Source organism: Elephas maximus, chromosome 1 (genome assembly GCF_024166365.1).
Source record: "Elephas maximus indicus isolate mEleMax1 chromosome 1, mEleMax1 primary haplotype, whole genome shotgun sequence".
Classification (NCBI taxonomy): Eukaryota; Metazoa; Chordata; class Mammalia; order Proboscidea; family Elephantidae; genus Elephas; species Elephas maximus.
The window spans coordinates 97,335,802-97,362,938 of record NC_064819.1 but is presented as its reverse complement, the minus strand read 5'-3'; the positions used below and the strand labels follow the sequence as shown (position 1 = coordinate 97,362,938).

Genomic DNA, 27,137 nt, shown 5'->3' with positions numbered 1-27,137 from the left:
CCATCCCAAGCTACACACCTAATCTGGATCTTGGCCCCGCCCCTCGAAGCCTAGGCCCCGCCTCCAGACGCATTTCCCAGGTACTGGCCTGCTCCCCGGCATCACCCACCCTGGGGCCCCACCTAGGCCACGCCCTCAGGCCACGCCCGATGTATTGGCCGCGCCCACATGCCCGAGTCCCACCTCCAGGGCTCCTGTCCGGCAAATCCCCGCGACCCCCGCCCTCACGCCCCGCCCCCACCCCGGCCACACATCCAATCCAGGCCCCAGGCAGGGTCCTCCCGCGCTCAAGTGCGAACCCCGCCGCTAGCCCCGCCCGCGTACCAGCCTTGAAGCTGAGTTCGTCCTGTTCCTGGCCGTCGTAGTCGTAGAGAGCTCGCACGCGCACTCCCTTGGCTTCATCCTCAAAGGAGTTGGCGCCCCCGTTGGCCTCATTGCCCCCAAAGGGGTTCCCACTCTCGTCGTCCGACCATTCAGTGGCGTAGGCCTGGCCCCTGTCGTAGCTACTAACGCTGAGATAGACACAGAAGGAGGCGGCGGCATGAGGCCTTGTCCACAGAGCTGCCCCCTCTTTCTAACTAGAGACCTAGCCCCAAATTACCCCCAAGGCTGGAGCAGGGACTGTCCGCCTAGGAGTCCCGAGCCAGTGACCCTCGTGACAGCTCTTTAAACAGATGCGAGGGCAGGGCCATTAGCATTATTACCCAACACTGTACTGAGGGGGACTTCAGAAAACACCTGACACCTCGTCTGAGAGGGGCAGTACAGCCTAATGGTTATGAAGGAGGATTCTGGAGCCAGATCTCCTGGGCATCATATTCTGGCTTTAAGGCTTACTAACTAGCTTATGACTTTGGGCAAGTCACTTAATTTCTCTGGGCTCCAGTTTCTCCCTCTGTAAAATGGGGATATTTACACACTTCTTGAGTGGTGGAAGGCTTAAATGAGTTAATACGTGGAAAATGCTTAGAACAGTGCCTAACACACAGCAGGCACTCTAGAAGGATTAACCCTGGTGGTTCAGTGGTAAAGAGATCAGCTGCTAACCAAAAGGTTGGCAGTTCAAATCTACCAGTTGCTCTTTGGAAACTCTGTGGGGCAGTTCTAATCTGTCCTATAGGGTCGCTATGAGTCACCATAATTGGCTTGACAGCAAAGGGTTTGGTTTTTTGTTTTTTATCTTTCAGAGAAGTGTGTGGTTGCTGTAATTGATGGTCTCAAGGGCCTCCCAGGATAAACTCAGCTGCCTCAGTGTGGGTCCCTCTGGCCCCCAGGAAGCTCCAGTGGGAGGCACTCACCTGCCACGGTCCCCAGCCTGGGATGTAGACTCCACCACCCCAGTGGCATTGGCCAGTGTCACCCCCTCTGCCTTCTTGGGCTGTTTCTCCTTTTTGGCAGTGGTGTGAGGGAGGTCTGGGTTCCACTCCTGGTGGGGGCCAGGAGGGCAGTCAGGCTGGGGAATCTGTACCCTGAGGCTCCTTCCAGCCTTCTCAGGTTCCCCCTCCCCATCACCATACATCCTCACCTCAAACTGAGGCCAGTTCATGGGCATGCCAGGGCCACTGCTGCTGCGGAACCATCTGAGGTCATCCTGGGCATCAGCCCCCCGAATGGCCTGCTCCAGCTCACGGTACACGTGGACATAGCTGTTTGCAGCGGAAATGGGAGAGATGGGAACACAGATTCACTGTGGCCCCTCCTTATCCTCTGTGAGGGGCCAGCCCCATTCAGAGGACCAAGGCAGACTGCTTCCCAAGGGGCAATCTCCATGTGGGAAAACCCACACATGCCCAGTGCGCCCCCTTCTCCATTCCCATCTTAGCCACTCACCCATCCATCCAAGCACATGTTCTCGAGTACCTAGTATGTGTCAGCTTACACCCAGGCCGTCACTATAGTTGGAGTCTCTTCCCTCTTGCCTCCCCTTCCTGTCACTATAATGTAGAGCCTGGGCTGTCCTGCGTGCCAGTTACACCCTCTGCTGGCTGTACCTGTGCCCACGGTGCCCACTACACCCAGGTACCTGCTATTCTCAGCTAGATTGAGGTGACGTTTGATGTCCAGCAGCACCTCCTTGAGGAAGACCAGCCGCTTTTCCTCAAATTGCTGGCACTGTTCAAACACCTGCTCCATACCTTCCATGTACTGGGGTGTGGTCTTGCCCACGTCTTCCAGCACCTTCTCGTACTTCTCCTGTGTCTATGGGTACCCGGGTTGGGGGAGGGTAAGACCCAGGCCCACAGCTTCCAGCCATGATCCACTCCAAGGGGCCCTTGGACCCCAGCCCACCACAGCCCCCCACCCGACCGGCACCTTCTGCACATCCTGCTTGCACTTATCCACTTTATCCTGCAGCTTCTTCTGCTGCTCAGGCGTGACCGACTGCTCTGCCTTGCTGTTCATCTCCCGTGTCATGGCCAGCTTCTCCTCTTTGCAGGCCAGATGGTAGGCCTTCTTGGCGGTCTCCAGCTGTGGGGAGGGAATAACCAGGGTTCCCACTTGTGAGCAGGTCACTCAGCCCCTCCCATCTGCCCACTCCACAAGAAGCTGTGATCATACATTCTTTAGAGGCAGAAAGGTCCAGGTATTTGGGAGCAGTGCCCACCCCTCTGTAGATGCTTCCCTGATGATAATACCTGTTGCCCCTGTGGACACCCTCCTATTAGGCAGCCCATCCCATTTGTGGATCCTGAGGTCAATGCGCCCTTCTGCCCCTGCTGGTACCTTTCTTGGGGACAGTGCCCCTTTCCCCATTGGGCACTGCTGATACCATATGTGGGTATTTTTTCCTGGAGGGTAGTGCTGCTGCACCCATGGGTATAATCTCAGAGGTTAGCGCAGTGTCTGCTCCCTCTATAGACACCTGCCTACATCGGCACCACTCTGAGCTCAGCCGCCCACCCCCACTCCATCTGTGGCAGCCGCCCACCAGGCACCTCCTTCATCTTCTTGGCCCAGGGCTTCTGGGCCTTGCGGAAGCCATCTTCAGCCTCCTTCGTCTCCTTGAAGCCGCCCATGATCTGCTTGTGATAAGCATCCTTCTGCCAGTTCTTGACCTTCTCCAGATCCTCATTCAGCAGGTTGTTCTTCACCTCCTGGTGCAGCTCGCTCACCTTGTCTGCTTCTGTCATCATGGCACCCCAGGCCCGCTCCAGGCTGCCATACTGTGGGCCTGAGGAAATGGCCGTGGGGTCATGGGGGCCCTCATCACCCCCCACCCAGAGGCCCCCTCACACCTCCATTCTCTGAGGCTTTTCCCTTCATTTCCATGGAAGCAGAAGTGCCCTATCTCCCCATTGTCCTATCTATCCTCCAGGGCCCAAGTACAGCCACCTCCTCTAAGAAGCCTCCCCTGACTGCTCCATTCTCATACACCTCACCCTGCAGCCCTCACTAGATTCTGCTTACAGCATACTGTGCCTACTATGCCTTGTCTCCCCCGTGAGCTTGTGGACTCCATGGGGGGCAGCCTAGACCCCATGGGCTCTCAGAAGCCCAACACAGCACCAGGCACACAGTAGGAGCTTCAGGGCTGTTAGCTGAATGTACAGCTGAAGAACTAACTGGCGATAGATGCCACCATTTGTTCATCTGTGTTCTGGGCACCAACTCTGTACCCGGTACTATGCTACGTGGTGCAGACCCAGTCACTGCCCTCATAGGGTTTAGAGTCTAGTGGAAAAGAAAAACATTGCCAAATACATGGAAACCCCGACTTGAAACTGCTCTAGATTAAAGGAAACTAGAGACGTGACAACTAAATGCAATATGTGATCCTGGACCAGCACAATTGCTAGACTAAAATTTGCATATGGCAATATTCAACGTCCTGAATTTGATCGTTGAGATATGGTTACATAAACAAATGTTTTTCTTAAGAGATACATGGAGAATTTAGGGGCGAAAGAACAAGACATCTCCAACTTATTCTCAAATGGTTCAGAAGAAAATATGCATATAGAGAGGAAGTGGTAAAACAAAAGCGGGAAACTTAATAACTGGTGGTTCTGAGTGAAAGGTATCCTAGGAGTTCTCTGTACTATTCTCGCAACTTTTCTCTAAGTTTAAATTATTTCAAAATATAAAAGGTTTTTTGTTTTGTGTGTGTGTGTGTTTAATCCAATTTTATAACGTTGTACCCAGTAGAGTTTAACAGGAAAGCCTGGTCTAGTCTGGGAAGGAGGGGTGGCCAGGTGCAAGAGAACAGCACCTGCAAAGGCCCTGCGGCTGCAGGGGGCAGAGTACATCCAAGTGGCTGGGTGCTCCGAGGGCCCACACTGTGGGAGGCACTTGGGGGGTAGGGGAAGACGAGATTAGAGCCCGCGGCGTGCGCACGGGGTGGGCAGTGGGGCGGCACCTTTCTCTATGAGCTGGCGCCAGCGCTTGGCCCAGTCGGTGAGCTGTTGCGCATAGGCCTTCTCGATCTTGGCGCGCTCCTGCACGCAGCTCATCAGGTCATTGCAGAGGCGGTGTCCGTCATCGATGCGCTTCACCGTCCGCTTGTAGTTCCCCACCTGACGGCCAAGCAACGAGGGCGACTCCCGCGGGCTCCCTGCCTCCCAGTCCCACCCCGCCCACCGCATCCTGCAGGGGGCGCCGCCGCACGTCCGGCGGTAGGCCTTACCCTTGTCCTGGGCCCTCTTCCCACCACTCACCGCCTACCCCTATGGCTGCGATAACTCGAGGGGGGCGCCGGACCCCCTAATTTTGAGTTCCAGCACCCTGCATCAGACCCTGTCCTATATACACCCTCATCTTATTTTAAATAGAGTTTCCTCACTGCCACAAAATGTGGAAGAATTTTTATAATTTGGATTTAGGCTGGAATGAATAATTCATTTTATTCTTGTGAGCTAAATCTATTATATTTATATAGAGCCATATAAGCGTTGAGTTGAGCTACAGCTACTTGACATAATATTATGTTTTGTAGACATCCCATTAAACACTTATTAATTTAGGCTTGGCAGTTTTCATTTGGGGTTTCTGGAACCAATAGAAATCTTTTTATTTTTTTCCCCTGGGTCTCAAACATTTTGGGAGACACCAGGAATGCTGGCTTCTCATCTTGCCACCACCTCTGTGTTGCTGTGGGACTCCAGAACTCACTCTACCTCTCTGCCTTTTATGTTCTACCCCCTGCCCACCGCTTAGGGTGGGGGGCAGGGTGCAGCTGTGAAAGCCTGTGTAAGTTGTAAAGTGTTGTATTGTGAAGCGCCAGGAGTCTGGGCTCAGGCCCCTGGAGCAGAGGATCAGGAGGGGCTTGCTCCCACTTTACAAAACACCAGGGGATCTCTCCAGCAGGGGCCTAGGAAGGGTAACAAGGGCTCAGGGGCAATCTCTAAACTGCCCGCCCTCCCTCCCTCCCCTCAGTTTCAGGATAAATAGACATTGATAGGGCAGGTGTTAAACACTTTCCCCCTCTTGCTCGGCTGCCTCAGTCAGGTGCCTTATGTATTTGTGTCACCTCAGTATGTCATCCCGTGCCTCATCTGGCAGCCCCTTGGACTTGTGAGGGGGGGCGCAACTGCCCCTGTCCGCCCCTCCCTTGCTATGCCTCTGCCCTCCATGGGCAGCTGGGAGGGCAGAGGGCTCAGTGAGCAGTAGTTATGCCATTCGCGGCTACTAGCTGCCTGCTGGGCACAGAGAGCTTGGAGGGACTAGAGGGGCTGAGGTACAAGGCCTGAGATCCTGGGGTTAGTGAGCTGTGGGTGGGAGCCGGAGCCTCTGCATCAAAGGCTCACCTCCCAGAAGCTGTCAGTGATCTCCTCTGCAGCCAACGATGCCTCATCGTAGGAGCCGGACATGGTGTGGCCGTGGGGAGATGGACAGGAGTGGCGCCGCGGTCAGTAGGCTTGGCTGCTCATGCACTGGGAAGAAGAGAGAGATCCCTGGAGATGAGGCAAGTGGCTCACGCACCCCAATTCAGGCCTGCTTCCCAAACCTGCTGTGCGGATGAAGGCTCCATGGGCATAAGCTTACATTGGAATGGGGCTTCCTGCCCAGGGACTGGCTCACCATTCCTAGGGTAAGCCCAGAATTCACCCCGAAGCACCCGCACATGCCCATTTCCAGTCTCTCCTCCACAGGTACCTTCTCCCTCCACCCCCAAGCCAAAGGCCAAATCCATCCTCCAGCTCCAGTGCAAGGACCTCCTCTTAGAAGCCTGTCCAGACCACCAGAATCCCCGTGCCTGCAACTGTTTGTACTCAGGGACTCTGAAAGTAAAAGTTAGGGCCACACGGCTACACACGTGCTTTATATAAATCTGTGGTTTGCTTCTCAGACACACACAGCACCTAAAAGTCAGAAGTCAGGTTCATCTGTGCATGTCCTCTGCCACTGCTTCCCCAGGGCCTGAAGCCCGGTAGCACCCAACGGGGCTCAGTGAAGCCCAGCTGGTGGGGCTGCGGGGACCCTAAGCAGTGCCGCCCTCTCTCCACCTGCTTTCCCCTCAGCACTGCCCACCCTGACTGGACCAAACCTTGCACTGGGCCCAAAAGACCCCCGTCAGCTCTCTGCTATCAACACATAGCACCTGGGGCTCAGCCTCTGGCACCTCATCCCATCCCCCAACCCAAGCCTGGAGCCCCAAGCTGGCAGTAGGGCCCTCTCTGATCTCCAGCCTAGGCTCAGTGCCTCCTCAGTTCTCTGAGCTGCTGGGGCCCTGTTAATGCCCTTCTGTCTGCCCTCATGCCCATCCCCAAAAGCCCCCATTAGCCATTTACGTCTCCTGGGAGTCTGGACATGTGGCTTCCTGGCCCATAGGTCAGACCACCGCAGCGATCTGTGTGAGTATCTGGGCAGCGATGTCTGCCCTGGATCTGTCGGCAGACATCACAGCCATCCAATCTAGGTTATGTGCTGCCCCAGGGCTGGGGGTTGGGGGGGCACTCCCCTCCTCTCCTCCCCAACCCAAGCCTCTCTCTGCCACTTCAGGCCAGAATGGCTCAGTAATCAGGATACAGGACCCAGCAGAATCTAAACCAAGCCTGACGCGACTACAAGCTGCCAGCCTCCAGCTGGGCCCAGGCTGCTTCTGCACTATAGCCTCAGGCCTGTGCATTCTGACCAGTGAGGATGCTGGGGGCGGGTGGGCAGATGGCCTCCGCAAGATTCAGCCCAACCTGGGGGTCTGGGGGACCTCCATCCCTTACTAGAAGCTGGCCCTCAGGCTCAGGGTAAGTGGCACCAATACATGAGGATCCTTGGTTAAGGATGGCCCTCCCCCTCTTTGGCCCTCAGTCTCCCCATCTGTCCAGGGCCTGGTGGTCTTTCCCCAGGAATAACTCAGTATTGCCTCCTTGCTCCTCTTAGGCACCTAAACATATTTTGTCTCTTTCCCCTTAGGAAATCCCAAACTTTCCCACACACTCATCCACAGTGGGGATGGACCAGGAGGGGACTGGAGTTCATCAAGGGGCAAAGAAATAAGTCTTGGAATTTTTTTCTTCTTCATCTGGCATTTTTCATTTAAAAAGCTGTTCTTGGTTAATATAAAAAACTTTCTGAATTTAGATATGGAGAAGTAAAAGGCAGAAATATTTAATGGAGAACTTTCAGCCAGGTTGGATAAGTATCCCTGGGGACAGAGCCCTTTCTAGAACCATGAAGTCATACAGAACTCTGCTCTTTGGGATCCCTATAACATACAGTTGTCAGCAGGCAGGCAGGTGGGGGCTGGAGTGAGGGTGGGGAGTGGGGGCATTCCCTGCTGGGAGTCAAGGTCAAACCCTAGCCATGTTTTTCACCCATATAAGTGGGTACAACCTTGATGGAGGGCAACTTGGTCTTGTCTCTCACAATTAGAGGCACACACTCTTCACCCAGCAAGGCCACTTCTAGGAATTTACCCTCCAGCCAGTTGGATAAGCTGATGGATGTACTGATGGATGTACAAAGTTATTTACTGCAGCACTGCTTGCAAGAGCAAAAGGCTGGAAACAATCCAAGTGATTGTCCACAGGGGACTGGTTAAGTAAATTACGGTGCAGGCCTGTAATAGAATGCTCTGGTCCTGAGTGGAATCCGTCACTCCAGTAAAATGCACAAGGGGCAGGACAGCGTGGTTATCGATGCTTCCATTTGTCAGGGGAAGATATCTATCTATCTAGGGGCCCTGGTGGTGCAATGGTTAAGCGCTTGGCTGCTAACAAAAAGTTCAGTGGTTTGAACCCACCCAGCAGCTCCATGGGAGAAAGACCTGGCAATCTGCTCCCGTAAAAATTACAGCCTAGAAAACCGTATGGGGCAGTTCTACTCTGCCACATGAGTCAGAATCAACTCAACAGCACCTAATAACAACAACAAAATCTGTCTGTCTGTCTGTCTGTCTGTCATCCTTTTGGAAGGCCACACAGGAAACTGGTAGCCGTGGTTGCCTTCAGGAAACTGGGTAGGAAGGAGAATTTTCCCTGTAGGCTCTTTCGTGCCCTTTAAATTTACCTTTGGTGCGTGGATTGCATATTTTTTAAATCACCCAGCCTGCGTCCAGAGCCAAGGGAGCTGAGAGTCAGGACCGAGGGTGCGTTTACAGTAAGGAGGAAGGGGAGAGTGCACTTCAGGCTAGAATGGACTGCATGGTGGCAGAGGCCCAGGACAGGTGTGACTTGCTGTGGTCCCACTGTTGGTGTAGCCAGGTAACGGATCGCCCATGCTCTCAGCTGAGGTAGCCTGTGTAGTGGAAACAGCTCCAGCCTTGAGGTCCCTGCTCTTCTACCAACCTGCTGTGTGATGTTGGACAAGTCATGTGGCCCTTCTGGGCCTTGCTGTGAAATAGGGATGATATGACCTGACTTAAGGATTAGATGAGGCGGTGAGTGTCTTGCCTGTGGCCGATTCTAAGTAACTGCGGATCCTCCCCACTCCAGCCCCAGGATGGACCCCTGCACAGGGGTGGGTGCAGGAAAACAGGCAGGTGGGGTCCAGGGAGGAGGCCAGGAAGGAGTGTCTAAGCCCCCCACTACTGCATAAGCCAGACATACGGTCCCATCCTGTCCCTGCTTCCTCCAAACTAGCTTCACACCCCTACCCTGGGGGCAGGTGGGAAGTTCAACCCTTGCCAATGCTTTGTCCTGCCTGAATGGCAGTATCTGCCATCACCGAGATGCTGCAGCTCTGAGACAGGAAGCTGGTGCAGCTGGCGGCTACCACTTCCTGTGGGCGAGCCCACTACGCTCTTAGCCTTTCTCAGTCCATACATGGACACAATGATCTCTGAGTTCTCTCCTCAGTGGGCATAAGCTTATTGAAGCCCTGAAAGCCTTCATCATTCATAATAATAAACCAAACCAAATGGCGGTGGAATGATTTGGAAAAGGATAGTGAGAATGGTTCCACAATTTGAAGAATGTAATCCATGTCACTGAATTGTACATGCAGAAATGGTTGAGGGGACATATGTTTTGTTATATATATTTTCACCACAATAAAAAAATAATAATAATTTGAAAAAAATCAAACTAGTGGCCATCGAGTCAATTCCAAGTCATGGCGACCTCATGTGTGTCAGAGTAGAACTGTGCTCCATAGGGTTTTCAAGGCTGTAATCTTATGGAAGTAGATTGCCAGGTCTTTCTTCTGAGGGGCTTCTGGGTGATCTGAACCACTAACATTTCAGTTAGTAGCCAAGTACATAACCATGTGCGCCATCCAAGGTCTCCTAATATTAAGAAGAGCTGGCATTTCCTGAGCATGTGCTGTGTGCCCTGGGCTGGTCACACGTATTACATCTAATCCTCACAGCAGCCCTATAAGGCAGGTTCTACTATCACTCCCACATTATAGATGAGAAACCAGAGGCTTAGAGATGTGATGAAAGAGCTTGTCCAGGGCGCCACAAGGAATAAACAAAGGCAGTAGGATGGCAGCCCAGCCAGTGTGTCAGGCTCACAGTTCAAGCGGCATGTTGTTATTGCTTAAGGCTATAACAGTAACGACAATGGCTAACAGGTATAGAGGGCTAATTTTGTGCCATGCACCTTACAAAGCACTGTGTATGGATTAACTCATTTAATCCTCACAGCAGCCGTGTGAGGGAGCAACTATTATTACCCTGCTTTCCAAAGAAAGAAACTGAGTCACAGAGCAGTGAAGTGACCTGCCAAAAGTTGCCCAGCTAGTAAAAGGTGTGTCTGGGATTTGAACTCAGGGAGTCCCAATCCAGAGCGCATACTCTTCACCGCTTACCTTACCTTACCCATTGCTGTGGAGTCGGTTCCGACTCACAGCAACACTATAGGAGAGAGGAGAACTGCCTCATGGGGTTTCCAAGGCTGTAATCTTTATGGAAGCAGACTGCCACATCTTCCTCCCATGGAGCAGCTGGTTGGTTCAAACCACTCACCTTCTGGTTAGCAGCCAAGCTCTTAACCACTGCACAACCAAGGTTCCTTTCTTCCACCGAACTACTATTATTCAAAGTAGTCTTAGCATTGATATTAGTTATCACAAGCTAGCGTTTACTTAGTGCCTACTGTGTGCCATGTACTGCTCTAGATGCTTTGTGTAGGTATAGTCTTCACGTACAGATGGGGAAACTGAGGCATGGAGGGATTAAAATAGTACTTCCAGAGCCTCATAGATGGGAAGTGGTGGAGCTAGGACTCCATCCTCACTCCAACTACAGCCCCTGCTGCCTTGGTCCCTTCTGAGCCCCACCTCCTAGGGCCCCTGAGGGAGACAAGGAAGAGCCAAGGTATGGGGAAAAATGAGGAAAAGGAGAAAAGAGGTAGGGAGAGAACCAATATTTACTAAACACCTACTATGTGTTAGGTCCTTGCATCCAGGACCTCATTCGGTTCTCACAACGAGCCTCAGAAGGAGGGATTGGTTTTCTTCTTTATTTATATGTATATGAGAAAACCAAGCTCAGGTAAGGGGAGTGACTTAGCCAAGGCCACACAGTTAATGGGTAGCCGAGTTAGGACTTGACCCTGGGGTGTGTGAGGCACGGATTAGGATTACAACTCAGACTCTAGAGCCAGGCAGCCTGGGTTCGAATCCTGGCTCTGCTACATAGAGGCTGTGAGACCTTGGGCAGGTCACTTTCTCTCCTGGGCCACAGCTTCTACAACTGTCAAATGGGGCTGCTGCAGGATGAAATGAGTTCTTAGAGCTCAGGCAGTATGGCTGTTGTCTGGTTCACAGTAACCAGTCCACAAATGTCAGCTCTCATTACTGACATGCCGTCACTGTCACTGGGAGTGGGGGCGGTACTCCCATCTCAGGGCAGACCCTCTCTTTCTGTGAAGCCAGAAAAGGGGCTGGGCCTTTCTCACCCCTAAGGATAGTACAGCCAGCAGCCTACAGAACCAGGGGGAAGAGGGACATGGGCTAGAGCCCCCACTAGGAATGGTCTCCCTCCAGATAACCAGGTCTGCTGAAATGTCCTGACCCCACCCCCCATTTAAACTTTCAACCCCCTTATCACCCGCAGCATACCCCTTCTCCCTTTTCCGCAGCACTGTCACCGTCAGACATGCTGTCTACATTTGCAGTCATCAGGTTTACTGCCTGCCTCTCCGCTAGAATGTCAGCCCTATAAGGGCAGTGATTTTTGTCTATCTGGCTGTCTGCTGCATTCCTAGTTTTATGGAGCAGTGCCTGGTGCATATGCGTGCAAAGACATATTTGTTGAATGAATAAATAAATGTCAAGATCCTTCTGAACATTCACTTAATAAAGAGCAGAAATAAATAATACACTCAATAAATTATACCCCAGAGCCAAACACAGTGGTTGTTCTTAGCTGCCATCAAATTAGTCCCTGATTCATGGTGTCCTCATGTGTTTCAGAGCAGAACTGTGCATTGAGTTTTCAATGGCTATGACCTTTCAGTAGTAGATCACCAGGCTTTTCTTCCGAGGTGTCTCTGGGTGGATTTGAACCACCAACCCTTCAGTTAGTAGCAGAGTGCTTAACCTTTTGTTTCACCCAGATACACAGTAGGTGCTCAATAAATGATGATGATGGTGATACAACCAAGAGCCAGAATCTCACAAGGAGGGGTCCTAAGGCCCACTTACCCTCTGCTCCAGGTCCCGGGCTCCCTTCCTCTTCCTCCCTCAGGGCCCAGTCCCAGGGGCTTTTCCTCTCTGAATCCCCTATAACAATACTGCCTTCAGGACGGGGCCCTCCCCCGTTGGAGGCCCACAGCACACAGACAAAATAGGTACCAATAGCCTTGAGCTGTTATGTTACCCCTCCTCTCTAAGCTCCATCTCTCTATTCTTCCTCTACATCAGTAACAACCATTTTTTAATACCTACTACTCTACATCAGCAGGCTCCCATAGCCAGCTGACCCCTTCTTCCTTCTTCTCCAGGCCAGTCCCTAGACTCTGACCTTTGGCCTCTCCAGGACTCCGCCCCTCCTATGTAAGACTTGGGGAGCCCTTCACCACTTTCCCATCTTCCTCCAGCCTGCCCCACAAGGCCCTCAGTCCACTCTGCCCTGCAGAAAATCAACTCAAGAGGGAAGCCCTAGCACTCCCTGCTCCTAGGAAGAGTGGACAAGGCTACCCTTCATTTGCCCACAAGTCCGCATGGAGCCTATGAAGGTGCTGCAGGCTCGGCAGGAAATAAGACTGGTCCTTGCCTCGTGGAGCTTACGTTCCAGTGCAGGAAGAAAGCCAAGGAGCAAAGGAACACGGAACGCATTAATGGTGATAACAGTGAAAAAAAAATCTGGCAGGGTAAGTGGGGTAGGTGGAGGCTGCTACCACAACAGGGTGGTCAGGGAAGGCCTCTCTGAGGAGGTGATGTTTGGACAGAGGCCTGAATGAAGTGAGGGAGAGAGCCACAAACACACCTGGTAGAAAGGTGTTCCAGGCAAAGGCAACAGTTACCAGCTTGGCTTGAGGAACAGCAAGGAGGCTGTTGGGGTGCAGTGAAGTAGCAAGCGGGGAGGGGTGGGAAAAGAAACCCCGGGGACTGGTTTGTGTTTTAGATTTACATCTCAAGTGAACGAACTTGTCCCAGAGTTAGACCTCCACTGGGAAAGAGCAGTGCTGGGCTGGGGGCAGGGGAGTGGACCCACTCGTGCAGGACCTTGTGACTTCTAAATGCCACCAGCTATGTCACTCTGCCTGGAAGTGCACTCTGCAAGCAGAACAATCCAGAAGTACCTGGAAGTTAGGACTCCCCAGGAGCCACCCTCCACTGATGACTCACTGAAGTTGGTGTGTACACCCCCCAGCTCCTTCACTCCTCTGGTGGGCTAAGTCTGAGGTGTGTTCTGCACTGTCTCCCAGAGTTCTCCATCGTGAATGAGCCCACGGTTGCCCACAGTGATAACTGGCTAGATAACACTCTCTTTATTGGCCACCTTCCCTCCCTGTCTAACTTCCTCACTCTCTTACCAGTGTTCCCTGGGACCACCTCCCACATGAAGCACTCCTAATCGTATTCTTGCCTCTGGGTCTGCTTCTTGGGGAATCCAAACTGAGCCACTACAGATGGGGAGGTAGGAGTGGGGGCTGGCAAGGGAGACAGACCCTCCTGTCCTCTCTGCTCTGGGTGCAACTCTCTTCTTAAGGCCAGTGGTCATGCAGTGGGCTCCTCTGCAGTGGTCTGTCCTGTGCCCACCACGTTTGTGGCCTCCTGGAATGTAGTGGAATCCCTGGGTAGGACAAACGATTAACACTCTTGTTGCTGCTAATTGAAAGGTTGGCAGTTTGAGTTCACCCAGAGGTGCCTCAGAAGAAAGGCCTGGCAATCTATTTCCCAAAAAATCAGCCATTGAAAACACTGCAGAGCACAGTTCTACTCTAACACTCATGGTGTTGACTCAATGGCAACTGGTTGGGAAAGCAGGATCCAGGTCTGCTCTCCTCTGTGGGCCACGCTCCTGGTGGGTAAGCAGTATGCTTTCCTGGTGGAATAGAACTCAGGAATCAATTCTGACCAGTGGCACTGAGGGTGTGATGGATGCAGCTCACTCTCCTCCTCCGTCCAGCTGAGTAGAGCTGTTCTGGCCACTGCTGGGTGCAATGAAAGGCAAAAAGCATGGATTCAGTTCATACATGACACCCTGTCCAATGGATGCCCCTGGGGCAATTTGGCATTTGCCTGAGCAGTAGGGCACTAGATCCCTTCCCCAAGAGGACCGAATCACAGGCACCCCATTTCAGGCAGGGAATTCTGGCTCTAAATTGCAGCCCTGAGCCTCACTGTGCAGCTCTGGACTACAGCAGCGAACAGGACAGAAAGCTCCCTTACCTCATGGAGTTGACATTCTAGGTGGGTTAGACAGACAAGGGGCAAGGTAAATAAGTAGATGATAGAGTGTTAGAAAGTGACAAGGGCTGAGGAGAAAAATAAAGCAGAGAAGGGAACAGAGAGGGATGGTGGTGGGGTGGGAGTATTGTTATTTTATACAGGGTGATCAGAGAAGGCCACTCTGAGAAGGTGACATTTGAGCAAAGCCATGGAGAAGGTGAGGGAGTATGCCAAGCTGATAGCTAGGAGAAGGGCATCAGGCAGAGGGAACAGCCAGTGCAATGGCCCTGAGGCCCTGAGGCAAATGCTGCCGTGTTTGAGGAACAACAAGAGGGCTGTGTGGCTGGAGCAGAGTGAGTGAAAGAGAGGACTGGGAGGTCAGGGGGGTGCAGGGGCAGGTGGGAAGAGGCAGATCACATGGGGCCCTGTAGGTCAGAGAGGTTCTTTGGCTTTTCCTCAAGTGACATGGGAGGCACTGCAGGGTTTGAACAGAGGAGGGAGGTGCCCTAGCTTAGGTTTTTAAAGTCTCTCTGGCTGTTGGGGGATGAGAGGAGGTACAGGAGAGCAAAGCAGGGAGACCACTGGGAGCCTGCTGCAGTCCTCCAGGCAAGGGAAGATGGGGCCTCAGACCCAGGTGGTAACGCTGAAAGTAGTGAGAGGTGGTTGGATTCTGGAAACACTATTAACATTTAAGCCAACAGAATTCACTGATGGTTGGGATGTGGGGTGGGAGAGTGAGAACGAGGGATCAAGGATGGCTCCTAGGTCTTGGCCTGAGCAGCTGGACAGTGGAGCAGCTGTTTCCTGAGATGGGGAGCAATGCGGAAAGAGTGGCCTCAGGGAAGATTGGGAGCTTTGTTTTGGATAGTCTGAGGTGCCCATTAGGAGCCAAACGGAGATGTCTCCTTCACTCTCCCCCCAGAGCTCTTGGATTGGGGGCATTGAAGAGGGGCCAGCTGGACTAAATTGTTCTTCCAGTCCCTTGGCCCCAGCCTCCTAGCTGAGCCCTAGGCCTCTGAGTGCTCCTGGGACCTCCCTGAGCTCCCTCTGATGTGGGGAAGGTTGCTGTGGGGAAGGCATGGGCCACTGACTGACCCAGGGCCCAACCTGGCTTCAAGGCAGGTGTCCTGAGCAGAAGAGAGACAGAGCAAGCAAAGACAGACCCAACAGAGACCTGTGGGACAGAAACAAAATAAAAGGAAGAGGGAGAGGCTATAGTATAGAGAAGGCGGGGCCGGCAGTGGGGGTAGGGGGGCCAGAGCCAAGTCAGCTGGAGGACCTGGGGAGGGGACAGCTCTCTTGCAGCATTTGCCAGAAGAACCTGCCCTCCAGGCCTCACCAACCCCCAGCTCTGGCCAGGATGGAGGCAGCAACTGAAGAGTGATGGCAGCAGGCCCAGCTGTAGGAGGTGGGGCAGGACAGATGTTGGTGCCAGTTCCCAGGCCCTGGTGGGGGCAGGATCTCTTGCCCGTCCCCCTAGAAGAGTGATGAGCCTTTGGTCCCAGTGTTGAACCTTTGCAGGCACAGAGGAAGGAAGGTGGTGGTGTTTAGAGAAGCAGTGGGCGGTTACTGGGCCACCGGGTGGTTCCAGGGACAGAGCTATAGCCCCACCCTGCTCCTGCCAACCTAGAGACCTGCCCTCTCTCCTCCTGGCCCTTAACTTCGAAGTAGGAGCTCCCTGTGCCTAGCACACAGCAGATATGCAGCTAACATCTGCAGAAACAATGGAGCCACGTAGCTTCTCGGCGCGCACTCCCCCAACCCATAGCAGGCCTGGGGACCCCTCCTCACCCCTGTTGCACCAAGTCCTCTGACCTTCAGGAGAACGGGAAGCCCCACAATGCTTGTGTCAGGGGCCCAGCAAAGGAGCCAGCCAGGGGCCCAGCAAAGGAGCCAGCCAAGCTCTCTGGGGGTGCTGGGTAGAGAATGCAGGTAGGAGAAGGGGGCAGGGCCTTTGCACCCAGGCACCCTAAGCACACCCGTGGTTGCACACATCAGCCCCCCTGCCCCTCTTAGGCTAGAATCCCCTCCCCATGCCAGGCCAGGACTTCATCTCCAACCTGGGGCAAACCTGGACCAGAGGCACCCACCTACACACTGCATACTGCAGGCCTTTCCTGCCCCCCTCCCTGCCCTCTGAGGCAGTGCAGCCTGGTTCCTCCCCAGCGCCCCAGCCCCACCCCCTCCTGAGCAGCTGGCAGCTCCTCCGCAGTGCCCTGCTCCCCCAGCAGCGGAGTCAATCCCCAGGAGCAATGCAGCAGAGCGACAGAGACAGGGAGGGAGGGCCATTGCACTCCCACCAGATCAGGGGCCTGCTCTCCTGAACCCCAACCTGGAGAACCCAGGCTCCCTGGGGGTGGGGGCAGAGGGTCTTTTGGGAGAGCTGAGGTGGGGGAGAGTTCACCAGGTCTTCAGGGAGAGCAAGGAGGGGGAAGGGCCTGAGTTTGGGGGAGAGGGAGAAAGACAGAGAAGCCTCTTCCCTGACCAGGGGACCCTAAGCAGAGGGGCTGCTGGGTGGGGGTGGGAAGTGAATCTGCTTGTTCCAAATGGCCAGAGCCTAGCAGTGCTCTGGGTGCGGTGGGGGCACCCCTACTTCTCCCTGCCCCCATTCTCTCTAGCCTCAGCCTGGGAGGGGCAGCACAGTGGGTCCTTGGGGGCCCAAGCCCCCCTTAGCCCACTCCTCAGAGAGAAGGGGACATTTCTACCTAGGCAGGACCTGTGGCAGTGGTGGGAGAGGGACGAAAGGGCCCGGGCCATCATGTCTGTACTGGCTAGTGCAGTGCAACTGGTAGAGAGGCAGGAGCAGTCCCTGGTCCCCCCTCTCCATGCAGCCTCTTCCAGTCACCCCATCGGGACGCCTACCTGGGCCTGTCTGGGCACCAAGCAGGGGGCAGGTAGGAACTCACTGCCCCCACTGGGCCAGGCCAGGGCCGGAGGGGTTGGCTGTCCTTCTCCGTGGTGGTGGGAGGGGAGGGGGCCTGGCGCCCAGGCTGGGGGCTCTGTCCTCTCGGGTTCCCTCCACCGCTTGCTGGCTCAAGAAGGCAGCAGCGCCAGAGCTGCAGGAGCAGCTCCTCGTCCCCCCACCGCCAGCGCCAGCCTCCTCCCCTCCCTCGTCCCCGCTCCCTCCTCCCAACCCGCCTCTTTTTCCAGCCACCCACCTCCGTCTGCTCGTTTCTATGGCAACTGGGCAATGCTCCACACAGACAGCTTCCCTCCTGTGTACACCAAGGGACGCACGCCTTCTACATGGCGCCTGCACCGACATGGGCGTGCACACATCACATACACAGAGATGCTGGTGAACACAGGCTCGCACGCAGCCACCCTCAGCTCTGAGGGGCCCTGTCCCAGCCCCATCTCTCTTTTTGCCCAAGATCCAATCTCCCAACACACCTTCTAGACATCACAAGCTGCCCCTTTCCATGTACTGCCTCAGGTTCTTAAAATCCGTGCCCTCCGTAAGACAGTTCTGTTCACTTAACCTCTTATTCCCTCATTAGTCATTCCTCAGAATCTTATTTTGAGTCTTTTCTAGGCTGGGCTGAGTGTGAGAACCTCATTCGCAATCTCATTCCACAAGATTCCACACCCATTTTACAGATTGGAAACTGAGGCCCACAGTAGTAAAACAATCTGTCTGAACATCCAACGTTCCTAGACTAGTTATTCTCAGTGAGGCCTTGAGATTCCAACTCTGGTGCTTTTCCCACAGGCCCCGGCTGCCATGAACCCCTCAGAGCACACATCCAGGCTTGCACTACACACATGTGATCCGTATGCACCAAGAGGTGTCTGCACAAATGTGCACCCCAACAACACACTTGTTTATATATATATATCCATTACATGCTTTTGCACACTTGCATTTCCACAAGCCTATGTGTGTGCATGTGACACACACGTACACACAACTGTGTAACTAATATCAGTGCATGCGCATCTTTAAGACACATGCACACACATCTATACAGATACAGAACACGCAACACACAACCCCTTCCTACACAAAATCACACCGGCATACACAAGCTCCCAACTCTAGTCTCATAGGAGGGACTCAGTGACAGGAGAAAAAATGTCCCTACCAGGGGATTGAACCACAAGCCACTTCCTCGAGAGAGGATTTAACTGTCCAACTGCCCACCCAGGGGTCAGGTGCTAATCTGCTCAGTGCAGTGTCTCTGCTACTGGGCGGGGGGGGGGGCAGGAGAGGCTGGAGACAGGGCCCACCTCCCCCACTCTGCCTACCCTCGTTCGGGAAATCCTCTGACTGGTCCAGAGTAGGTCCTGGTACTTGGGGTTATGACGGGGTAGACTAAAATGTTGTTGTTGTTAAGTGCCCTCAAGTTGATTTCAACTAAGAGACCCCATGTGACAGTGTAGAACTGCCCATAGAGTTTTCTAGGCTGTAATCTTTACGGGAGCAAATTGCCAAGTCTTTCTCCTGCCAAGCCTCTGGATGGATTCAAACCACCAATCTTTCAGTTAGCAGCAGTATACTTAAACATCACACCACCAGGGCTCCTCAAAAATAGGTCTTTTTAAAGGTTTTGTTACCTATATTAAAAAAAAAAAATGCACAATTAAAAAAAGAGTTCCTTGCTCCCAGAGGGAACTGTAGACATCAGATAACCCAGAGGGAAAAACATAAAGCCAGAGCGGGGAAGGAGGTGAGCAGGGACCAGGCCCAGATCTCCGGGACACACAGCCCCCCAGAACATGCTGCCCTAGCCCAGCACTACTTCAGAAGGACCTGAGACAAGGTTCACTGCAGACCCTGTGCCTCAGGGAACTCTCAGGGACCCCATGCACCTCAGTGAGGACAGATACAGCTGGAAAGAATCAGAAACTCACAGAAAATTAAACAAAAAGCTGCCTGTTAATAATAGCCTCTTCCAGATTCCATCACGTTTAATATCCTTCTTAGGAGTCCTGGTGGTGCAGTGGTCAAGAGTTCGGCTGCTAACCAAAAACAGTTGGCATTTCAAATTCACCAGCTGCTCCTTGGAAACCCTCTAGGACAGTTCTACTCTGTCCTACAGGGTCGCTATGAGTCGGAATCAACTTGATGGCAACGGGTTTAGTTTTTGGGGGGTTAATATCCTTCTCCATCATAAGACAATTAAGCTAATTAAGACGTGCCACAAATGGTACAAAGCACCCCACTATCAGAGATGTTAAAATGTGAGGAAAAAAAAAAAGCCTTGGAAAAGATGAAATAGGGCATTTCATTCATTTGACAGATATTTACTGGGTTCCACTACATGCCAGGGACTGTTCTCGGTGCTGGGGCCTCTCCTGCAGCGTCTCTGGCTGTCACGACAGCCCTGTATGATCAGTTAGGAAATGGAGGCTCTGAGAGATTTGCCCAAGGTGACAAAGCCAGTAAATGGCTAGGCCAGGATTTGAACCCTCTGACTGCCAAGCTTTTTTCAAATGTTCCATACTGGTCCCCTCAAGAAAGATCTGACTGAGAAACATGGAAACACCACCCAGTTTCTTCAGGAAGTTTCATAGCTAAGTTCACTTCTCATCTTTAGATCAACAGCAGGACAGGGTTATAAGTACATGAAGTACCAGCCAGGTCTGGCCTTCTTCGGGCCAGAAGCCTGATGTTGGTTTTCCTCAGGCCTGAAGGTCATGGGCATAGCCAGAGCTCAGGTGGAGGCAGAAGCCAGGGGAGTTGGGATGCCTGATGCCTGAGGGCAGAGGCTCCTTGGTGATTGAGGTGACTTGGAAGTGGGGGCAGGAGGTGCCGGGGGGTTGGGGGGCAGAAGGGCGGGGAGGGGATTGAGTTCCCAGGTTGTGTAAGCAGAGCCCCCTGCTCGCCTGTGGGCCCCCAGCCCTGGATCATCTTTCTCCTAAAGAGCCGGCTCCATCACTAATGGTCCAGTGATACCAAAGACAGCTGCCCCCCAACCCTCTGTTGCCTGATCTGGCCCCATCTGGCTGCCTGGCGGACCCCTGAGTCCTGACTTCCCACACTCACGGATTCCAGACAGGCCTTGTGGGAGAAGTGACCCCTTCTGTCACACTTTCTTCCCCAGCCCAGAGAGCTCCACCACCACCCCACCCCCACTGTCAGCCTGATCCTGGCCTGTCTGCTTCCTGGAAGGCTCCTGAATCACCTACCTAAAGCTTTCTACACACCCACTTACAGGTCCCAGACAGGCCCAGGGACATGCCCCTGCCCCTCCACATATACACCTGTGCCTGACCTTAGCCCCTATTTCTGGGCCTTATGCATCATGTCATGTTCAGGTCCCACAGGTGAGATCAGCTTACAAAATGAGGAGGAAGCCTCACCCGGGCCACAGAGCAGCTGCCCTCACAGGCCCAGGAAAAGCCAACCTCTTCTGTCATCCCCTCTGTGCCCAGCCCTAAAAGCTTTTGTTGCCCCCTCTCCTCAGCTTCGCACAGTTATCCCATGTGTTCCCCAGAGCCAAGGCAAATGCTATCAGGGCTCATTAGCTGCTGTTTTGCATCTCATCTGCATAACGTTCCCATGAATGTCTAAATCCCCAGAACCCTCCAAACCTGTAACGACAGGTGGAGAAATAAAATGGAGAAAGCTCCACGAGTACCCTGTAGGGGATCAAAGGTGGGTGGGCACTGAGGACGGGAAGGCCAGAGGGAGAGGGTCAACGGGAGAAAAACAGCAACAACCTTGAGCTTCTGACCTGGAAAGAGACCCAGAGGAGGGGCAATGACTGCTTACTGAGCATCTGTTTAAGCCCAGGCTGTGTGCTGGGTGCTCTACAAGCTTTGCCCAGTTGGTTTTCACAATGAGCCATTTCATAACTGCAGAAACCAAGGCTCAGAGAGGTGAAGACCTCGCTACTCAAGGACTGGGTCCATGGACCAGCAGCCTCAGCATCACCCAGGAGCAGTTAAGATGCAGAATCTCAGGTCTCACTCTCAATTTCCTGAATCAGAATCTGACTTTTAACAAGATTCCTGGGAGATTAGAGTGTGAGAAGTACTGGGTAAGGGACTTGCCCTGTAATACACAGCTGGAAGACGAAGCTAACATGGAAACTGAAGAGACTAAATCCCATGATAGTTTCTTTAATACATTTAACAAACATTGCCCAAGCACCTACTGTGCAGCACTGGGACAGAGCAGAGAACCAGGCAGACAACGTCTGTGGCCTCGTGGGTGTTTCATATTTATAATTATATTATAGGTGATATATTATAAATAACATAATTTCAAGTGGTGATCCATACTATCAAGAAAAATAATATGGGGTAAAGCGAAAGAGAGTATGAGTGGAGAACCATTTTTAGAATCCCTCTTTGGAGAGGTGACATTTGAACAGAGATCTCAGTAAAGGATAAAAGGGAGGTGTGTGACAATTTGGGAAGAGTGTTTCTGGCAGAAAGAACAGCAAGGGTAAATGCCCAGAGGTGGGAGTAAGCTAGGCACATTGAAGGCACCCCAAAACTGAATGTATGGATGGATGGATAAATGGATGGATGGATAGCAGGTAGAGTAAGCCAGGCAGAGAGAAGCAGTAAGGAAGAGATAGCCGAGGGCGGAGCCAAGATGGCGGACTAGGCAGACGCTACCTCGGATCCCTCTTACAACAAAGACACGGAAAAACAAGTGAATCGATCACATACATAACAATCTACGAACCCTGAACAACAAACACAGATTTAGAGACGGAGAACGAACTAATACGGGGAAGCAGCGATTGTTTCCAGAGCCTGGAGCCAGCATACCAGTCAGGTACGGCACAAGCACAGAGACCTGCTCCACCCCCCTGAACTAACCCCGGGAGGGGGACTAGCCGGTTCCACAGGCGGCGTGGGACGCAGCCGTTAGGAGAAGTCCCCGGGAGGCAGTGACTGATCTTGGAGCAGAAAGAGCAGCATCCGAGCCGGGGAACCGTCCCACAGGGATTTGGACTGCACGCAGGTACGCCATAAACACGGAGAGTTGCTCCACCCCCTGAACTAACCCCGGGAAGGTGACCATCCGGGTCGCGCGGGCGGCGTGGGACGCAGCCAGTAGGAGAAGTCCCCGGGAGGCAGCGACTGGTATTGGAGCGGGGAGAACAGCGTTCCAGCCGGGACACTCGGTCGCGGCACAAGCACGGGGAGCTACTCCACCCATCTGAACTAACCCCGGGAGGGGGCCCACCTGGTTCACGGGGGTGGCACGGCCACGCGGCTGGAGGGACGAGAAGTCCCCGGGAGGCAGCGACTGATTTTGGAGTCGAGAGTGCACCGTCCCAGTAGGGGAGCCTTGACGCTGGGCGTGGGGCTGGAAGCGGAGGATCTGACCGTGACTCCAGCGGGCCAGACCCCCCGGGGGCAATCTCCACACAGACAGCACACATAGGCGACGCGCCCGCGGGAATCTCAGATATAATAGTCATTCCAAACAAGACAAGCAACGCTGGCTATATTCTGAGGTGCTACTCTCCTATCTCTCTGTTCCCTCCCCCACCCTCCCCAGGCGGCTTCATTAACATCTGAATAGCCTGAGCCAGAGGGAGAACTCTGATAGGGATCTGACTGCAGTTTTTTTTTAGCGGATTTTCTGGAAAAACTAGTTTCCCAGTGATGGCTCGGAGACAACAATCCATATCAAACCACTTAAAGAAGCAGACCGTGACAGCTTCTCCAACTCCCCAAACAAAAGAATCAAAATCTTTCCCAAATGAAGATACAATTTTGGAATTATCAGATACAGAATATAAAAAACTAATTTACAGAATGCTTAATGATATCACAAATGAAATTAGGATAACTGCAGAAAAAGCCAAGGAACACACTGATAAAACTGTTGAAGAACTCAAAAAGATTATTCAAGAACATACTGGAAAAATTAATAAGTTGCAAGAATCCATAGAGAGACAACATGTAGAAATCCAAAAGATTAACAATAAAATAACAGAGTTAGACAACACACTAGGAAGTCAGAGGAGCAGACTCGAGCAATTAGAATGCAGACTGGGACATCTGGAGGACCAGGGAATCAACACCAACATAGCTGGAAAAAAATCAGATAAAAGAATTAAAAAAAATGAAGAAACCCTAAGAATTATGTGGGACTCTATCAAGAAGGATAACCTGCGGGTGATTGGAGTCCCAGAACAGGGAGGGGGGACAGAAAACACAGAGAAAATAGTTGAAGAACTTCTGACAGAAAACTTCCCTGACATCATGAAAGACGAAAGAATATCTATCCAAGATGCTCATCGAACCCCATTTAAGATTGATCCAAAAAGAAAAACACCAAGACATATTATCATCAAACTCACCAAAACCAAAGATAAACAGAAAATTTTAAAAGCAGCCAGGGAGAAAAGAAAGGTTTCCTTCAAGGGAGAATCAATAAGAATATGTTCTGACTACTCAGCAGAAACCATGCAGGCAAGAAGGGAATGGGACGACATATACAGAACACTGAAGGAGAAAAACTGCCAACCAAGGATCATATATCCAGCAAAACTCTCTCTGAAATATGAAGGCGAAATTAAGATATTTACAGACAAACACAAGTTTAGAGAATTTGCAAAAACCAAACCAAAGCTACAAGAAATACTAAAGGATATTGTTTGGTCAGAGAACCAATAATATCAGATATCAGCACAACACAAGGTCACAAAACAGAACGTCCTGATATCAACTCAAATAGGGAAATCACAAAAACAAACAAATTAAGATTAATTAAAAAAAAAAAATACACATAACAGGGAATCATGGAAGTCAATAGGTAAAAGATCACAATAATCAAAAAGAGGGACTAAATACAGGAGGCATTGAACTGCCATATGGAGAGTGATACAAGGCGATATAGAACAATACAAGTTAGGTTTTTACTTAGAAAAATAGGGGTATATAATGAGGTAACCACAAAAAGGTATAACAACTCTATAACTCAAGACAAAAACCAAGAAAAACGTAACGACTCAACTAACATAAAGTCAAACACTATGAAAGTGAGGATCTCACAATTTACTAAGAAAAACGCCTCAGCACAAAAAAGTATGTGGAAAAATGAAATTGTCAACAACACACATAAAAAGGCATCAAAATGACAGCACTAAAAACTTATTTATCTATAATTACCCTGAATGTAAATGGACTAAATGCACCAATAAAGAGACAGAGAGTCACAGACTGGATAAAGAAACACGATCCATCTATATGCTGCCTACAAGAGACACACCTTAGACTTAGAGACACAAACAAACTAAAACTCAAAGGATGGAAAAAAGTATATCAAGCAAACAATAAGCAAAAAAGAAGAGGAGTAGCCATATTAATTTCTGACAAAATAGACTTTAGACTTAAATCCACCACAAAGGATAAAGAAGGACACTATATAATGATAAAAGGGACAATTGATCAGGAAGACATAACCATATTAAATATTTACGCACCCAATGACAGGGCTGCAAGATATATAAATCAAATTTTAACAGAACTGAAAAGCGAGATAGATACCTCCACAATTATAGTAGGAGACTTCAACACACCCCTTTCGGAGAAGGACAGGACATCCAGTAAGAAGCTCAACAGAGACACGGAAGATCTAATTACAACAATCAACCAACTTGACCTCATTGACTTATACAGAACTCTCCACCCAACTGCTGCAAAATATACTTTTTTTTCTAGCGCACATGGAACATTCTCTAGAATAGACCACATATTAGGTCATAAAACAAACCTTTGCAGAGTCCAAAACATCGAAATATTACAAAGCATCTTCTCAGACCACAAGGCAATAAAACTAGAGATCAATAACAGAAGAACGAGGGAAAAGAAATCAAATACTTGGAAAATGAACAATACCCTCCTGAAAAAAGACTGGGTTATAGAAGACATCAAGGAGGGAATAAGGAAATTCATAGAAAGCAACGAGAATGAAAATACTTCCTATCAAAACCTCTGGGACACAGCAAAAGCAGTGCTCAGAGGTCAATTTATATCAATAAATGCACACATACAAAAAGAAGAAAGAGCCAAAATCAGAGAACTGTCCCTACAACTTGAACAAATAGAAAGTGAGCAACAAAAGAATCCATCAGGCACCAGAAGAAAACAAATAATAAAAATTAGAGCTGAACTAAATGAATTAGAGAACAGAAAAACAATTGAAAGAATTAACAAAGCCAAAAGCTGGTTCTTTGAAAAAATTAACAAAATTGATAAACCATTGGCTAGACTGACTAAAGAAATACAGGAAAGGAAACAAATAACCCGAATAAGAAATGAGAAGGACCACATCACAACAGAACCAAATGAAATTAAAAGAATCATTTCAGATTATTATGAAAAATTGTACTCTAACAAATTTGAAAACCTAGAAGAAATGGATGAATTCCTTGAAAAACACTACCTACCTAAACTAACACATTCAGAAGCAGAACAACTAAATAGACCCATAACAAAAAAAGAGATTGAAACGGTAATCAAAAAACTCCCAACAAAAAAAAGTCCTGGCCCGGACGGCTTCACTGCAGAGTTCTACCAAATTTTCAGAGAAGAGTTAACACCACTACTACTAAAGGTATTCCAAAGCATAGAAAATGACGGAATACTACCCAACTCATTCTATGAAGCCACCATCTCCCTGATACCAAAACCAGGTAAAGACATTACAAAAAAAGAAAATTATAGACCTATATCCCTCATGAACATTGATGCAAAAATCCTCAACAAAATTCTAGCCAATAGAATCCAACAACACATCAAAAAAATAATTCACCCTGATCAAGTGGGATTTATACCAGGTATGCAAGGCTGGTTTAATATCAGAAAAACCATTAATGTAATCCATCACATAAATAAAACAAAAGACAAAAACCACATGATCTTATCAATTGATGCAGAAAAGGCATTTGACAAAGTCCAACACCCATTTATGATAAAAACTCTTACCAAAATAGGAATTGAAGGAAAATTCCTCAACATAATAAAGGGCATCTATGCAAAGCCAACAGCCAATATCACTCTAAATGGAGAGAACCTGAAAGCATTTCCCTTGAGAACGGGAACCAGACAAGGATGCCCTTTATCACCGCTCTTATTCAACATCGTGTTGGAAGTCTTAGCCAGGGCAATCAGGCTAGACAAAGAAATAAAAGGTATCCGGATTGGCAAGGAAGAAGTAAAGTTATCACTATTTGCAGATGACATGATTATATACACAGAAAACCCTAAGGAATCCTCCAGAAAACTACTGAAACTAATAGAAGAGTTTGGCAGAGTCTCAGGTTATAAAATAAACATACAAAAATCACTTGGATTCCTCTACATCAACAAAAAGAACACCGAAGAGGAAATCACCAAATCAATACCATTCACGGTAGCCCCCAAGAAGATAAGATACTTAGGAATAAATCTTACCAAGGATGTAAAAGACCTATACAAAGAAAACTACAAAGCTCTACTACAAGAAATTCAAAAGGACATACTTAAGTGGAAAAACATACCTTGCTCATGGATAGGAAGACTTAACATAGTAAAAATGTCTATTCTACCAAAAGCCATCTATACATTTAACGCACTTCCGATCCAAATTCCAATGTCATATTTTAAGGGGATAGAGAAACAAATCACCAATTTCATATGGAAGGGAAAGAAGCCCCGGATAAGCAAAGCACTACTGAAAAAGAAGAAGAAAGTGGGAGGCCTCACCTTACCTGACTTCAGAACCTATTATACAGCCACAGTAGTCAAAACAGCCTGGTATTGGTACAACAACAGACACATAGACCAATGGAACAGAATTGAGAACCCAGACATAGATCCATCCACGTATGAGCAGCTGATATTTGACAAAGGACCAGTGTCAATTAACTGGGGAAAAGACAGCCTTTTTAACAAATGGTGCTGGCATAACTGGATATCCATTTGCAAAAAAATGAAACAGGACCCATACCTCACACCAT

At 50.5% G+C, this 27,137-nt stretch overlaps 1 protein-coding gene across 2 annotated transcripts in view; it reads right to left on the bottom strand.

Annotated features, from left to right (window-relative positions):
- PACSIN1 (protein kinase C and casein kinase substrate in neurons 1) overlaps positions 1 to 27,137 on the bottom strand; it is a 73,275-nt gene that overhangs the window by 1,275 nt on the left and 44,863 nt on the right. Inside the window, exons 1-9 of one of the 2 annotated variants that reach the window (XM_049890439.1) lie at positions 17,083 to 17,266; positions 5,745 to 5,870; positions 4,358 to 4,514; positions 2,937 to 3,172; positions 2,314 to 2,469; positions 2,024 to 2,199; positions 1,526 to 1,646; positions 1,299 to 1,426; positions 325 to 512 (exon numbers count right to left, since the gene is read on the bottom strand). In XM_049890439.1, the coding sequence (XP_049746396.1) occupies positions 325 to 512; positions 1,299 to 1,426; positions 1,526 to 1,646; positions 2,024 to 2,199; positions 2,314 to 2,469; positions 2,937 to 3,172; positions 4,358 to 4,514; positions 5,745 to 5,807 (1,225 nt within the window). In that variant the 5' untranslated portion in view covers positions 5,808 to 5,870; positions 17,083 to 17,266. Of the gene's footprint in view, positions 1 to 324; positions 513 to 1,298; positions 1,427 to 1,525; positions 1,647 to 2,023; positions 2,200 to 2,313; positions 2,470 to 2,936; positions 3,173 to 4,357; positions 4,515 to 5,744; positions 5,871 to 17,082; positions 17,267 to 27,137 lie in introns of those variants that run through there. The other variant, XM_049890446.1, reaches the window with a different exon arrangement.